Source organism: Ovis canadensis, chromosome 3, assembly GCF_042477335.2.
Source record: "Ovis canadensis isolate MfBH-ARS-UI-01 breed Bighorn chromosome 3, ARS-UI_OviCan_v2, whole genome shotgun sequence".
Classification (NCBI taxonomy): domain Eukaryota; kingdom Metazoa; phylum Chordata; class Mammalia; order Artiodactyla; family Bovidae; genus Ovis; species Ovis canadensis.
Window position 1 is genome coordinate 212906010 of NC_091247.1, and position 15371 is coordinate 212921380.

Here is a 15371-nt window from a genome sequence, read left to right on the forward strand (position 1 = left end):
TGACTCTGAGCCACATAAAACATCACAAAATTTAACCACTACCTCCACAATCCTCTCCTCATAACACTCGATCACAACATCTCTCAATATAGCTTTCATCCTCAATGGATCCAGAGCTTTATTCTTACCTACTACAAACTTTCACTAAGAAAGAGTCTTCCGCCATTGATAACTGTTTGGGTTCCACCACTTCCACTTTAAACTTAGGCAGCACTGGAAAGAGTAGAAAGAGAGATGGAAAATGAAGAGGAAGAAAGTTTGACTGCACAGGTAGTGAACAGAGGGGTATAAAACAGTGATAATAATTATCTAATTAAGTTGCTCAATCACGTTCAACTCTTTGCAGCCCCGTGGACTGTAGACTTCTCTGTCCTTGGAATTTTCCAGGCAAGAATAAACTGGAGTGGGGTGCCATTTCCTACTTCAGGAGATCTTCCTGATCCAGGGATGGAACCCAGGCCTCCTGTATTGGTAGGAGGATTCTTTACCACTAGGGCCACCTGGGAAGCCTGGCTAATTAAATTAATGGGGCATTATTAAGGGAAAATCCTCCCAAAGTTACTGATTTAGCACTAAAATGAATAAATAATCCCTTTAAAAAAAAAAGTAAGAATTAGATTTATTTAAAGAGAAACACATACCACAGACAGAGTGTGAGACATCTCAGAAGGGGAGAGGTGTGAAAATATGGGATGGTTAGTTTGTATGGGCTGGGTAATTTCATAGGCTGGGCTTCCCTGGTGGCTCAGCAGTAAAGAATCCACCTACTAATGCAGGAGATGCTGGTTTGATCCCTTGGTCAGGAAGATCCCCTGGAGAAAGAAATGGCAACCCACTCCAGTATTCTTATCTGGGAAATCCCACCGACAGAGGAGCCTGGAGGGCTATAGTCCATGGGGTCACCAAACAGTTGGACATGACTTAGCAACTAAACAACAGCAAAAATTTCATAGGCTAATGAGCAGGAAGAGTAATCCAACTATTTTGGGTAAGAGATGGAGATTTCCAGGCTGGTTCACAGCCCACTTTCTTATCTCTGATGGCCAGCCTGGGACCTGTCATGGCGCTAGTGGGTGTGTCATTTAGCTTATGCTAATAAGTTACAATGAGTGTATATTGTTGTTGTTGTTCAGTCACCAAGTCGTGTTTGGCTTTTTGCAGCCCCGTGGACTGCAGTACGCCAGGCTTTCCTGTCCCTCATCATCTCCCAGAGTTTGCCCAAGTTCATGTCCATTGGATTGGTGATGAGGCTCCACTGGAAGTAAAATCTTCTGCCATCTTTGACCTAGTTCCACTGTAAGTTTCACTTGACCTTTGCTGGTTCTTACACAAGATCATGTCCAACACTCTGATCTACTAACTCTCCCACCTACCATATTCTTCCACAATGAAGGTGCCAAAGGTCTTGCCATCAGCCACAGCCACACTGTAGGTACCCAGCGTTGCCTCTGGTGCCAGCTGGAAGGACAGGTCTACGATGCCTTGCTTGGGCACCACGTTCAGCCACTGTGCAATCCTATTGTTATTTGGATCCTGTGCTCAAGAAAAAGAAATCTCATGACATGCCTGCCTCTTTGATTCCCACCCTGCACTGCAGAAAGCAGGTAAAGAAGCAAAAAGCAGGTAAAGAATCCCACCTGCTGTTCATAACCCCTGTGGTCTGCATCCAGGAAGAAAAGAACCCTCTGTGGATTCAAATAGTTAGACTAGGTTCTTGAAAATGTTATCCAGTTTCAGAATGTTATCCAGGATAACATTGTTTATGTAAGATATTCTTTACAAAGAATGCTAATTCTTGGTCCCTTAAGACCGGTAACTCTGAAGGACTGACTACCTGAAAGAGAGCTAATTTGATGGGAAAATGGAGGGGGTATTGTGAGGAATTCTTGCCTCTTTCTTAACACTTCTCACAGGTATCCTTGTCATGTTCAGTGGCTGAGTGTCTGTGATATTAGCCATCCCAAAGACTAAGAGAGTGGGTTCATCCCACAGAACCAAGCTCTGCTGGACTGACACAGCACAGAGAAAGAAGTTGCAGGAATCAGAATAGGGACGTTCATCACTGTAGAGGTTGCTGTCCTTATTTACAGAGGTTGAGGGGCAGGGTGGGCAGAGGCAAGAGAACAGGCACAGCTTAGGTGGAATCGCAGGCGCTTGGGGCCAGTGCAAAGTCTCAGGCTCTGGACCAAGATCCCACGATTGTTGCTGGTTTTGGGGCTTAGCATCAACCACCTTCTGCACAGAGGACAGCAAAAAAGAAAGAAACCTTTACTTACCTGCAGTTCCACAATGGAGTACTGAAAAAGAAAACCAGATAATAAGGGTTAAAGCAGAGCTAGCAATAAGGGTAGGCTTGCTGAAAGCAAAAAGTTCACAAAGGCCTCTCTCTTTCTCTGTTACCTACCCCTTCCTTTCTAAATGGCTCTTTCGTGCCTTGGTAAGAGTAACAACGAGGCAAAGCCTTATGGGTTGGGAGAGCAGAAAGAAGAGCTTTCCTAAAGGGATTGCTAGTCTCCAAAAACTTTGAAGAAATGGAACTTCTGACCCTCAGCATCCTTCAGTGCTCTGTGACTGAGTTTTTCCATACATGTCCTAAAGGAAAGTATTAGTATCTGGTGGTGATGGTGGTTGTTCAGTCACTAACTTGTGTCCGACTCTTTGTGACCGCATGGACTGCAGCACATCAGGCTCCCTAGTCCTTCACTGTCTCCCAGAGTTTGCTCAAATTCATGTCCATCAAATCATGGTGATGCTATCCACCATCTCATTCTCTGGAGACTCCCTCATATTTGAACCTCTTCTTGGGAGCCAACTATCTCCTAGCCTCCTCCTCTACTTTCTGAACACCAGTGGGCAAGAATCTTACTTTCAAGCAGTGCAAAATAATTTATTTTTTTAAAATGTTTGAAATAGCTCCATCAAAGGATCGTGTGTCATTTCCTCAAGGAAATGGACATGAAAACCCCTAAGTTTAATTGGAGAAGGAGTCCTTGTGCGAGGTGTCGAAGTGTCAGCCCAAATTACTTGTTAATTTAAAAAAAAGAACACACCTTACCACTGGAGAAATTAGTCTGTCGTCACCCTAACTAAGCAATCAAGCTCACCATCCACCCTAACTAAGCAATCAAACTCACCATCCACCCTAACTAAGCAATCAAATTCACCATCATTAATAACAGGGCAACCTGACATTATGTACCTCCTGACGAGACATATTTGAGGTTCCCAACATTATCTATCTTTTTAACCAAATATCTTTACAAAAAGTTTAGTTTAAACCTAAGACTTCAGAACTGCCTTCAGAAGATAAAAGAACAAGTTATATTACACAGTGAGAAATAATCAGGCAAATCAAGAATATTGAATATTCCATAAGACAACTAAGCTGCTATGCTAAGTTGCTTCAGTTATATTCGACTCTGTGAGACCCTATGGACCATAGCCTGCCAGGCTCCTCTGTCCATGGGATTCTCCAGGCAAGAATACTGGAGTGGGTAGCCATTCCCTTCTCCAGGGGATCTTCCCAACCCAGGGAACAACCTGTATCTCTTTTGCCTCCTACATTAACAGGCAGGTTTTTTGTTTTTTTTCCTACCACTAGCGCCACCTGGGAAGCCCTGCCACCTAGGCTTCCTCAAAAGTAAATATCATATTCCATAATGGGGACATTCTATAAGTCATCTAGCCTGACATCATCGCTTGCTCTCTCTCTCAAAAAAGTCAAACTAATAAAAAAAATAAAGGGGATTAGTTTAGAATATGAGAACGTTTTTAAATGTAACAACCAAATATAATGCATGAATCTGATCGGAGAAGGCAATGGCACCCCACTCCAGTACTCTTGCCTGGAAAATCCCATGGACGAAGGAGCCTGGTAGGCTGCAGTCTATGGGGTCGCTAAGAGTCAGGCACGACTGAGCGACTTTACTTTCATTTTTCACTTTAATGCATTGGAGAAGGGAATGGCAACCCACTCCAGTGTTCTTGCCTGGAGAATCCCAGGGACGGGGGAGCCTGGTGGGCTGCCGTCTATGGGGTCGCAAAGAGTCGGATACGACTGAAGCAACTTAGCAGCAGCAGCAGATCAGAGATTAGTTTGGGGGAAAAAATGTGTTAGTTGGAAAACTTAGAAATTAGTATTATATAGATGATATTAAATAATTTTTGTTAATTTCTTCAGGTGTTATAATAATATTTTTTTAAGATATTCTTTTTAAAAGATTCAGGCACCTAAAGAAAGCAAGCATTAACAGACACAAAGGGAGAAATTAACAGTAACAACAGTGGGGGACTTTAACACACCATGTACATCAATGGACGAGGCATTCAGAGAGAAATGGCCTTTGGCAATTTATTAGACCAAATGAACATTCTATACAATATAGAATATTTCATCCCAAAGCAGAATATTCATTCTTTTCAAGTGCAAATGGAATATTGTGACATGATAGACACATGATGGAATACAAAGAGAGTCAATAAATTTAAGAAAACTGAAATCATATCAAGAATCTTTTTCAACCACAACACTATGAGACTAAAAATCAACTACAAAAAAAAAACCCACAAACACATTGAGTCTAACCAATATGTTACTAAACAATCGAACTGAAACCATAAAACTTCTAGAAGAAAATATAAGCAGTAAACTCTTTGACATTGGTCTTGGTAATATTTTATTGGAGATAGCTCCTCAGGCAAGGGGAACACACGCAAAAATTTTTAAATGGGATTACTCATCTCAAGAAAAAAACATTGTCTTCTACTTCTTTAATGTTGTATCTATATAAGATGAGTGTTGTTTAGTCACTAAGTCATGTCCAGCTCTTTCGCAACCCCGTGGACTGTAGCCTGCCTGGCTCTTCTGTCCATGGGATTTTCCAGGCAAGAATACTGGAGTGGGTTGCCACTCCCTCTTCCAAGGGATCTTCCTGACCCAGGCATCAAACCTGTGACTCCTGCATAGCAGGCAGGTTCTCATATGAGATGACAGATGTTCACTAGACTTATTATGGTCATTATTTCATGATGTATATAAGTCAAATCATTATGCTGTACACCTTAATTTTATACATTGCTGTACGTCAATTGCATCTCAATAAGACTGGAAGGAAAAAAGTTATCTCAGTAATAGGTCTTTTCTCAATGAACACAGCCTTCAGCTCAAAAGAATCCACATGCCCAAGTGGTACATTTGGGGCTGGGGGATATGGTGGGGGGACATTCTGCCCTTCTTCCTAAAGGGAAAAATAGGACATGCACAAACCTGACTATATACATGATAAGAAGGCAAGTGTCACCGAGATTACTGCCATTGCTGTAAATCCTAGGGGGGAAAACAACAGTTCCTTCGAGAACAAAATCATTTTTTTAGAGTCAAGAAGCAGCTTTGGACACCAGTAAGTGTTCAACCAGAAAGGTAACATTTTCGCTGGAAGCTACCTGAAGTTTCTGAATAACTAGGTAAGCAACAAAGCTATATACAATCAATTACTAGCATGTATACTTTTGTTGTTTGAGGATGAAATATTGAACTCTGTAAACTCACAGTTTTTGTCACTCCCCTTCTTTCTTTTTTTTTCAAAGTTATTTGGCTGTGCCGTGTCTTAGTTACAGCATGTGGGAATCTTTAGCTACAGCATGTGGGATCTTTAACTACAGCATTCAAACTCTTAGTTGCCACATGTGGGATCTAGTTCCCTGACCAGTGATTGAACCTGGGCCCCCCTGCACTGGAATCGTGAAGTCTTAGCTGCTAGACCACCAAGGAAGTCCTACCACTCTATTTCTCAGTAAAACATTTTTAGTTAATTGCAATGTTTCATTTGGAGTTCCAAATTCAGTGTTTCAGGTTTTCAGGGCTCCAAGTTGCAACTTGGAGTGGGGGCTGACTATAGAAATGGTATGTGGAGGAAAGAGTAATTTGACAACAGATAGAGAACACAGAAGTATGGAAATCAGAGTACTTGTAATTCAGCACAATTTGAACAGAGGCAAGACAATGTAAGAGGGGTAGCTAATGAGATCAACATCCAGGGGGCAGTAGAGTCTAAAATAACTCTAACTAAAAAAAAATAAATAAAATAAAATAACTCTAACTGTGGCCACACTTTGACTCCTTTGTCTAGTTGGTAATGGACAGAGAAGCCTGGCATGCTGCAATCCATGGGGTTGCAAAGAGTCAGACACAACTAATCAACTGAACTGAACTGACCCTCATCCCAGCTCTAGAATCAAGGCTACCAAGGTGCTCAGTGGTAAAGAATCCACGCCAAACAGAATATTGGGATTCATCCTTGTGTCGGGAAGATCCCCTGGAGAAGGAAATAGCAACCCACTCCAGTATTCTTGCCTAGAGAATCCCATGGACAGAGGAGCCTGGTGGGCTTCAGTCCATGGGATCACAGAGTCGGACATGACTGAACAACTAAACAACAACTTAATATTATACCGAAGTGATAAGGAAAGCATACAGGCAATAGGAAGGAGAAACTAAAAAACCAATTCTAAATCAGGAAAGTAGTGGTTGGAGAAGGCTACTGATCAACAATAAACTTATAGCTTCCCTGTACATCAGGAAAGGAAACAGCAGCCTGGGAACATGGAGATGGAAATATAAGCAATGCTTTCTCCATGACTATCTTTAAATTTTTCATTTAACTACATGGGCTCTGACCGAAGGAGGAAGAAGGCAGCTGGGGGTGTCTGAGAGGTATTGGGTTGGGCCAAAAGTTCGTAAGATGGTATGTAAAATCCGAACGAACTTTTGGGCCAACCCAGTATTTCAAACGTGTGTAGAAATGACACAAGCCCTAAATTCAGAGCAAACCAAATCATATGACTTGTGATTCTAGTGATCCAATTGTTCGAGGAAAATTTAAGTATTCGCCAAATGTTACCGCATTTTTACCTTTGGCACAAAACGTTGCCTTAAGGAAATTGTCTATGCTATAAATCACCTTGCCTTGTAGTAAAAAAAAAAGAAGAAAAAGATCCTTATTTCTTCCTTTTGTTAAAAGTATTCCTGAATTCCTTCTTAGTATTTGAACTGCAGAGCCACTAGGTGTCACTCCTGGAGGGAACGTCTTGACGTTTGAAAAAAGCTCTTAACAGAGGCAAATGGAACCGTCTCTTAAGAATGTTAACCTAATTAATGCTTTCAGATGTCAGACCTGAGAGCGAGATGCCACTGCCTGCTTTCAGGCAGATGGGGGCTGGGAGATTTGACTAGTTCCCTGACTGTAGAACCCACAAGTGTTCTGCTTCTAAAGGGCCTCTCTCATTCTCCAGTCTGCCCTCACGCATTCCCTTGCCAGTTCCTTCTTCCCAGTGAAACTCTTACCTGGTCGTTCACTGGAACAAAGGTGCTGGTGAGGGTGACGATACGGAAATGCACTAGAAGGAAATGGGCGTCATTAGCAAAAGGGATTTTCCCCTCACCTCAGAATCTTTCTTTTTTCCACCTTTTTGCTTCCTCATACATACTTCTGAGTCAGCAAAATCCTACCAGGTTTTACTTTTGAAATAAAACCTAGTCTGAGAGACAGCTAATGCCCCAACGGTCACGGCTCCTGACTTTGAAAGTCCAGGATGGAATCCACTTCAAAGGAAGAGGAAGCAAATATAAATCCTAGGGCTTGGGCCAAATGCCCTTGATGTTTTCTGATTCTTACACAGGCAGCTTGCTATGAGACCCAGCGATCCAGTTAAACCTGCCAAATTCCTTTCCAGAAGAAATCTGTATTTTGTTTTACTTATTTACTTATTGGAATTTTTTGGCCATGCATTGGGTCTTGTAGGATCTTAGTTCTCCAGCCAGGGATTGAACCCGGACCCACGGTAGTGAGAATGCGGAGTCTTAACCACTAGACTGCCCTGTATTTTGTTTTATACACACACACAAACACACACACACAGTAGCAGCTCCACCCACTACTCCTTTGCTTGTGCAGCACTGCCTGCATTCAGCACCTGTAACCCTTTATCCCTCCAGGCTTCCTCCATGCCTCCACCTCTTCCTTGGGCCATGGGGCTACCACCAATCCGCAAAGTCGCTCTGCGAACGTGAGAAGATACTCCCTGGCTTTTGTCTCATCCCACCTCTGTGCCTCTTACCTTCCTGCCCTGGGCTGTAGACAGGTTTGTCAGTTTGTATAAAGATGCCATTCTGCTGCCTCTGAATCAGAACATTTTTCTTCTCCTCAATGTAGACATTATTCCCAATTCCTCTCACCCGGACGGTGGCTACTTCTTCTGTGCCACCAGAAGGAAGTGGTACCTGGCCAAGACAGGGGAGAGCTCTGGAGAGGAACAGGAGACTGGGGGTGGGGTGGGGGAGGACAGAACCAACTAGTCTTAACCCGAGAGAGAAATTAAAAGGAAAGGAATGAGTTGATGGGGCTGGCAAGGTTGGAGCCAAGAAAAAGTTGCCGGAAGTCTGATATTAAAATTCCAAGTAAAAATCTTAATTTATCTACTTAAAAAAATAATTGTAATATCTAGTGGAACTCTATGTAACTTTGTTCTGTATTTTCCAAGTCACCTGTAAATGTGTTATCATACATTTCTATAATTTAAAAAAAATTTTTTTATAAAGAAAGAAAAAAAAGTTGCCAGAGAATAATATCTGAAGTTATGGCCAGGAATTGAAGTTGATGAGAGATGAGTTTAGAAGCCATGGCAAAAAGTAAGATAAGAAAAAACATACTTAAAGACAAATTATAGTGCATCCAGGGAGAATAGGAAAACTGAGGATGAGAGTTGGGCTAAGCCTGTACTTACCAAAAAGGACGAGCAGTGTAAGTGTCTCGTCTTTAGTGCAAACTGTTGCAGCAATGTGTGAGTTTTGCCCTTGGTCTCCAGAGTAACAGTGAATTTTACATTGCTGTACCCAGGACTCAGATCCAAGCAAACCCTCTGAGTAGAGGGGAACTTAAGATGGGCTGGCAATGCCACCAGATAGTTTCTACTAAAGAAAGGGAAAAAGTGTTGGTCACTAATTGTCTCCCTGGCTCTTTGCAACCCCATGACTGTAGCCCACCAGGCTCCTCTGTCCATGGGATTCTCCAGGCAAGAATACTGGAGTGGGTAGCCATGCCCTCCTCCAGGGGATCTTCCCAACCCAGGGATCGTATGCAGGCTTCCTGCATTGCAGGTGGATTCTTTACCATCTAAGCTCTCAGAACTATACTTCTACTAAAGAAGCAAAAGGATTTCAGGGCAGTAATGACTCATCTATTCAATGAAAAATTAATTAACCCCTCTCCTGAGTACTCAGCATGTAGCAAAGAATTAAAGAGACAAAGCACCTGCCATTATGACCCTTATTTTCTATAAGGGAGAAGGAGAAAAATGACAAATCAGCCTTATACTCACACCCTTCCCCCTGCCCCCCCACCATAGGCCACCATGGAGAACCTAGGCCCAGGGTACCAAGGAGGAAGTGAGTTCCATTTGGGATCTGCAAGCAGATCAAACCAGTCAATCCTAAAGGAAGTAAATCCTAAAAGATATCAATCCAGAATATTCATTGGAAGGACTGATGCTGAAGCTGAAGCTCCAATATTTTGGCCACCTGATGCGAAGAGCCAGCTCATTGGAAAAGACCCTGATGTTGGGAAAGATTGAGGGCAAGAGGAGAAGGAGAGGTTGAGATGGTTGGATGGCATCACCAACTCAACGGACATGAGTTTGAGCAAGCTCCAGGAGATGGTGAAGGACAGGGAGGCCTGGAGTGCTGCAGTCCATGGGGTCACAAAGAGTCGGACACGACTGAGTGACTCACACTTTCACTTTTCAGACATAAAGAAAGAGCAACAAGAACTGAACAACCAGAACAACAGAGATCAGGGCAGTGGGAGGCTACTATATTTCGATATTATCATATTTTTCAAAGTTTCTTCTTGGCGACTTAGCTTTTCTCTCTGGGTAAAGGAGAAATAAAACCAAAGAAAGAAAAAGATGAAAGGGCATTAAAATAAACCAAAAGTTATCTCCTGCCCCTCCATAGTTATGTCTTAGAAAGATGGACGAAGATGCCACCTGCCCTAAATCAACACTGACACACCAAGCACTTACGGGAGAAATTTTCCTGCCGAGGCTGGCAACAGGACTAATATTCCTAGAAGGAGCTCAGCCCACATCTTTGTGGGTGACAGAGTCCTCAGGAGCAGGAGCCAATGGTTGGCTCACCCCCTGTAGCATATATATATACTACCCCCCAGGTAGGATGGGGAGCAATGAGGATGCCACAGCCAATCACCTTCTGGGGCCTCAGGCAGAGGTGGTATAGCAGGGTAGGGCTTCTATTCACTTCTTAAAATTTATTTCTCCCTGAAACATTCATACTGGCTCAGCCAGTCTCAAAAACCTGTTTAGGGGAAAAACCAGGGCTGATGTATTCACAGCGGTAAACCTCTCAGAACACATTTGAGGTCCTTCCCTTTCCTTCTGATTTCCTTCCAAATTCCCATTTACATTTGATCTCTTTTTTTCCTCTTATTATTCTATTAAGATGTATTTGGAAACACAGGTGTGGGAGCAGTATCAATTCAAAGCAGTAGGCGTTTACCTAATGGTGGATTTTTTTAAATACTATTCATGATTATCATGACTGTATGAAAATAGGAAACTATACCCATCATCAGTTCAGTTCAGTTCAGTCGCTCAGTCGTGTCCGACTCTTTGTGACCCCATGAATCGCAGCACACCAGGCCTCCCTATCCATTACCAACTCCCGGAGTTCACTCAGACTCACGTCCATCGAGTCCGTGATGCCATCCAGCCATCTCATCCTCTGTCATCCCCTTCTCCTCCTGCCCTCAATCCCTCCCAGCATCAGAGTCTTTTCCAATGAGTCAACTCTTCGCATGAGGTGGCCAAAGTACTGGAGTTTCAGCTTCAGCATCATTCCCTCCAAAGAAATCCCAGGGTTGATCTCCTTTAGAGTGGAGTGGTTGGATCTCCTTGCAGTCCAAGGGACTCTCAAGAGGCTTCTTCAACACCACAGTTCAAAAGCATCAATTCTTCGGCGCTCAGCCTTCTTCACAGTCCAACTCTCACATCCATACATGACCACAGGAAAAACCATAGCCTTGACAAGACGGACCTTAGTGGGCAAAGTAATGTATCTGCTTTTTAATATGCTATCTAGGTTGGTCATAACTTTTCTTCCAAGGAGTAAGTGTCTTTTAATTTCATGGCTGCAATCACCATCTGCAGTGATTTTGGAGCCCAAAAACATAGGACTGAAACTGTTTCCACTGCTTCCCCATCTATTTGCCAGGAAGTGATGGGGCCGGATGCCATGATCTTCATTTTCTGAATGTTGAGCTTTAAGCCAACTTTTTCACTCTCCACTTTCACTTTCATCAAGAGGCTTTTTAGTTCCTCTTCACTTTCTGCCATAAGGGTGGTGTCATCTGCATATCTGAGGTTATTGATATTTCTCCCGGCCATCTTGATTCCAGCTTGTGTTTCTTCCAGTCCAGCGTTTCTCATGATGTACTCTGCACCCATCATAGAGGAAACATAAATTGGACAATCTTTCAGAGAGCAATTTCACAATACTGGTTAAGAGCCTCACTGATTTGCATATTCTTTGACCCAGTGACTCTTATTCTGAGAACATATTTTTATGGGAAACTAGAGCAGGCACATATGCAGAAAATATATCCACTGAGTTTCTTCCCAGTGCTCTTTACAATGGCAAGACTTGAAAGCCACCTAAAGTATAAATTAGTTAGGATATTTTCTAACAACAGTGACCAACCTGAATCAAGCCTACTTAAACAAAAAAGAGTTTTTAATAATTGGGGAGAATAAGACATTTTAAAAAAGGGTTTTCCTGGTGGTTCAGATGGTAAAGAATCTGCCTGCAATGCAAGGGACACAAGTTCAATCCTGGGATTGGGAATATCCCTGGGAGAAGGGAATGTCTACCCTTTCCAGTATTCTTGCCTGGAAAAATCCATGGACAGAGTAGTCTGGCAAGCTATGGTCCATTGGGTCACCAAGAGTGAGACATGACTGAGTGAATTACACTTACACTTACGCTTTTCAGACATAAAGAAAGAATGAGAACTTCCCTGGTGGTCCAATGGCTAAGACTCCATGCTCCCAGTGCACAGGGCCAGGTTCAGTCTCTGCTCAGGGCACTAGATCCCAGATGCAGCAAATAAAGATCCTGCAAGCAGTTCAGTTCAGACCCTCAGTCGTGTCAGACTCTGTGACCCCATAGACTGCAGCACATATAGGCCTCTATCCATCACCAACTCCCAGAGTTTACTCAAACTCGTGTCCACTGTGTCGGAGATGCCATCCAACCATCTCATCCTCTGTTGTCCCCTTCTCCTCCTGCCTTCAATCTTTCCCACCATCAGGGTCTTTTCAAATGAATCAGTTCTTCTCATCAGGTGGCCAAAGTATGGGAGTTTCAGCTTCAGCATCAGTCCTTCCAATGAATATTCAGGACTGATTTCCTTTAGGATGGACTTGTTGGATCTCCTTGCAGTCCAAGGGACTCTCAAGAGCCTTCTCCAACACCACAGTTCAAAAGAATCGTTCTTCAGCACTCAACTTTCTTTATAGTCAGACCTGCAAGCAGTAACAAAGATCAAAGATCCTGAGCAACTAAAACCCAGAAAAATAAACAAATTAAAATATTTTTAAAAAGAAAGAAAGAACTGAACTAGAGAAACTCTGAAAACTTTATGGCCTGGAATTGGGGCCTTGATGCTGCCAGGACTCATTTCCCGCACCCCCAATTTTTCCATCTTATTTGCTCATCTCCTGCCACACAGAGGATTTCCTTTAAGTGATGAGGAAGACAACAACTGTACGTCCTCAATCCATATTCCTTCAGCTCTAGGATTTCAGTGGACAAAAATTTTCATCTAAGTTATATAAATTTCTAAGGAAAGATTTTGTTCCTTCTTTCATACACTCATTTCTGAATCAGCTATTGTAGCCAGGATACTATGAAAGGGCTTCCCAAGTGGCACTAATAGTAGAGAATACGCCTGCAATGCAGGAGACTTAGGTTCAATATCTGGGTCAGGAAGATCCCCTGGAGAAGGGAATGGCTACCCACCCGAGTATTCTTGCCTGGAGAATTCCATGGACAGAGAAGCCAGGTGGGCTACAGTCCATAGGGTTGCAAAAGAGTCAGACACAACTGAACTTACTTACTTGCTTACTTATAGCATGATAGGGAGTTATTGGGTCATTCTGAGACCACATGGACTTGGAGATGAGAAACCCTCTAAAGAAAGAAGAGGGTTGGGGTAAAGATGCTGGGGGACAAAAAATATGATGTCTATTATAACGCCCAATAATATGAGTTTGGTTGAAAACACTGCAATAGTAATATAAATTAATACAGTTCAGCTATTTAAAATAATGTTTTTGTGACAAAGAGAATCATTTGCAATACTAATTGAAGGGGTGGGGGGAGGAAATAACAAGACAAATTAATTTTTAGAAATTTCCACTTCCTCTATGGTTGCAAAAATGCCAATGAGGAAAAGCAAGACAAACTGCAAGATCAAAGCTTTTCTTGAACCAAAAAGCTGAATCAGAGAGCTGAGTCAAAGTTAAGTCAGCTAAACAGCCTGAAATCTAAGGAGGCACGGTTCCTCCAGAGCAAAGATGGGATGTTTCATCTGTGTCAGTACATGGGACGTACTGGAGCCAGAAGCAGTAAGAATAATACAGCTAAAAGTTTTTATTTTTGTTTTATGTATTTATTTATTTTTGGCTGCACTGGGCCTTCATTGCTATGCATGTGATCTGGTCTAATCTAGTGATCGGGAGCCATTCTTTGGTGCAGTGCCTGGCCTCTCCTTGCTTTGCCCTCCCTTGCTGCAGAGCATGGACTCCAGGACGCGAGGGCTTCAGAAGCTGGGGCACCCGGACTTAGTAGATCTGCAGCTTGTGGAATCTTCCTGGACCAGAAACTGAACCCATGTCCCCTGCGTTGGCAGCCAGATTCTGGACCAGCTGAAGTTTTATAATGAACTATCCCTTGTAGCTCAGTTGGTAAAGAATCTTCCTGCAATTCAGGAGACCCTGGTTCAATTCCTAGGTTGGGAAGATCTGCTGGAGAAGGGATAGGCTACCCACTCCAGTATTCTTGGGCTTCCCTTGTGGCTCAGCTGGTAAAGAATCTGTGTGCAATGCAGGAGACCTGGATTCAATCCCTGGGTTGGGAAGATCCCCGGGAGAAATAAAAGGTTACCCACTCCAGTATTCTGGCCTGGAGAATTCCGTGGATTGTATAACCCATGGGGTGGCAGAGTCGGACACAACTGAGTGACTTTTCACTCACTCACTCACATTAACTATTAAATGCCTATGTGGGCTTGAGTGCCATCTCCCCGATCACAGAACACGGCAAGAGTGAACATAGACATTTTAGGAATCAGTGAACTAAAATGGACTGGAATGGGTGAATTTAACTCAGATGACCATTATATCTACTACTGTGGGCAAGATTCCCTTAGAAGAAATGGAGTAGCCATCATAGTCAATAAAAGAGTCCAAAATGCAGTATGTGGATGCGATCTCAAAAATGACAGAATGATCTCTGTTCGTTTCCAAGGCAAACCATTCAATATCATGGTGATCCAAGCCGATGCCCCAACCAGTAACACTCAAGAAGTTGAACAGTTCTATGAAGACCTACAAGACCTTGTAGAACCCAAAAAAGATGTCCATTTCATTATAGGGGACTGGAATGCAAAAGTAGGAAGTCAAGAAACACCTGGAGTAACAGGCAAATTTGGCCTTGGAGTACAGAGTGAAGCAGAGTAAAGGCTAATAGAGTTTTGCCAAGAGACCATACTGGTCATAGCAAACACCCTCTTCCAACAACACAAGAAAAGACTACACATGGAGATCACCAGATGGTCAACACCGAAATCAGATTGATTATATTCTTTGCAGCCAAGGATGAGGAAGGTCTATACAGTCAGCAAAAACAAGACCAGGAGCTGACTGTGGCTCAGATCATGAACTCCTTATTGCCAAATTCAGACTTAAATTGAAGAAAGTAGGGAAAACCACTAGTCCATTCAAGTATGACCTAAATCAAATCCCTTATGATTATACAGTGGAAGTGAGAAATAGATTTAAGGGTCTAGATCTGATAGACAGAGTGCCTGATGAACATGGTCGGAGGTTCATGACATTGTACAGCAGACAGGGATCAAGACCATCCCCATGGGAAAAAAATGCAAAAAAGCAAAATGGCTGTCTGGGGGGGCCTTGCAAATAGCTGTGAAAAGAAGAGAAATGAAAAACAAAGGAGAAAAGGAAAGATATACCCATTTGAATGCAGAGTGCCAAAGAATAGCAAGGAGAGATAAGAAAGC

At 42.8% G+C, this 15371-nt stretch overlaps 1 protein-coding gene across 2 annotated transcripts in view; it reads right to left on the reverse strand.

Moving 5' to 3' along the window:
- Positions 1-10181, reverse strand: part of A2ML1 (alpha-2-macroglobulin like 1) — a 53075-nt gene extending 42894 nt beyond the window's left edge. The window contains exons 1-7 of one of the 2 annotated variants that reach the window (XM_070292369.1): positions 10078-10181; positions 8782-8965; positions 8116-8278; positions 7343-7395; positions 2277-2297; positions 1374-1533; positions 129-213 (exon numbers count right to left, since the gene is read on the reverse strand). In XM_070292369.1, the coding sequence (XP_070148470.1) occupies positions 129-213; positions 1374-1533; positions 2277-2297; positions 7343-7395; positions 8116-8278; positions 8782-8965; positions 10078-10142 (731 nt within the window). In that variant the 5' untranslated portion in view covers positions 10143-10181. Of the gene's footprint in view, positions 1-128; positions 214-1373; positions 1534-2276; positions 2298-7342; positions 7396-8115; positions 8279-8781; positions 9419-10077 lie in introns of those variants that run through there. The other variant, XM_069585776.1, reaches the window with a different exon arrangement.
- Between the last annotated feature and the right edge of the window lie 5190 nt (positions 10182-15371).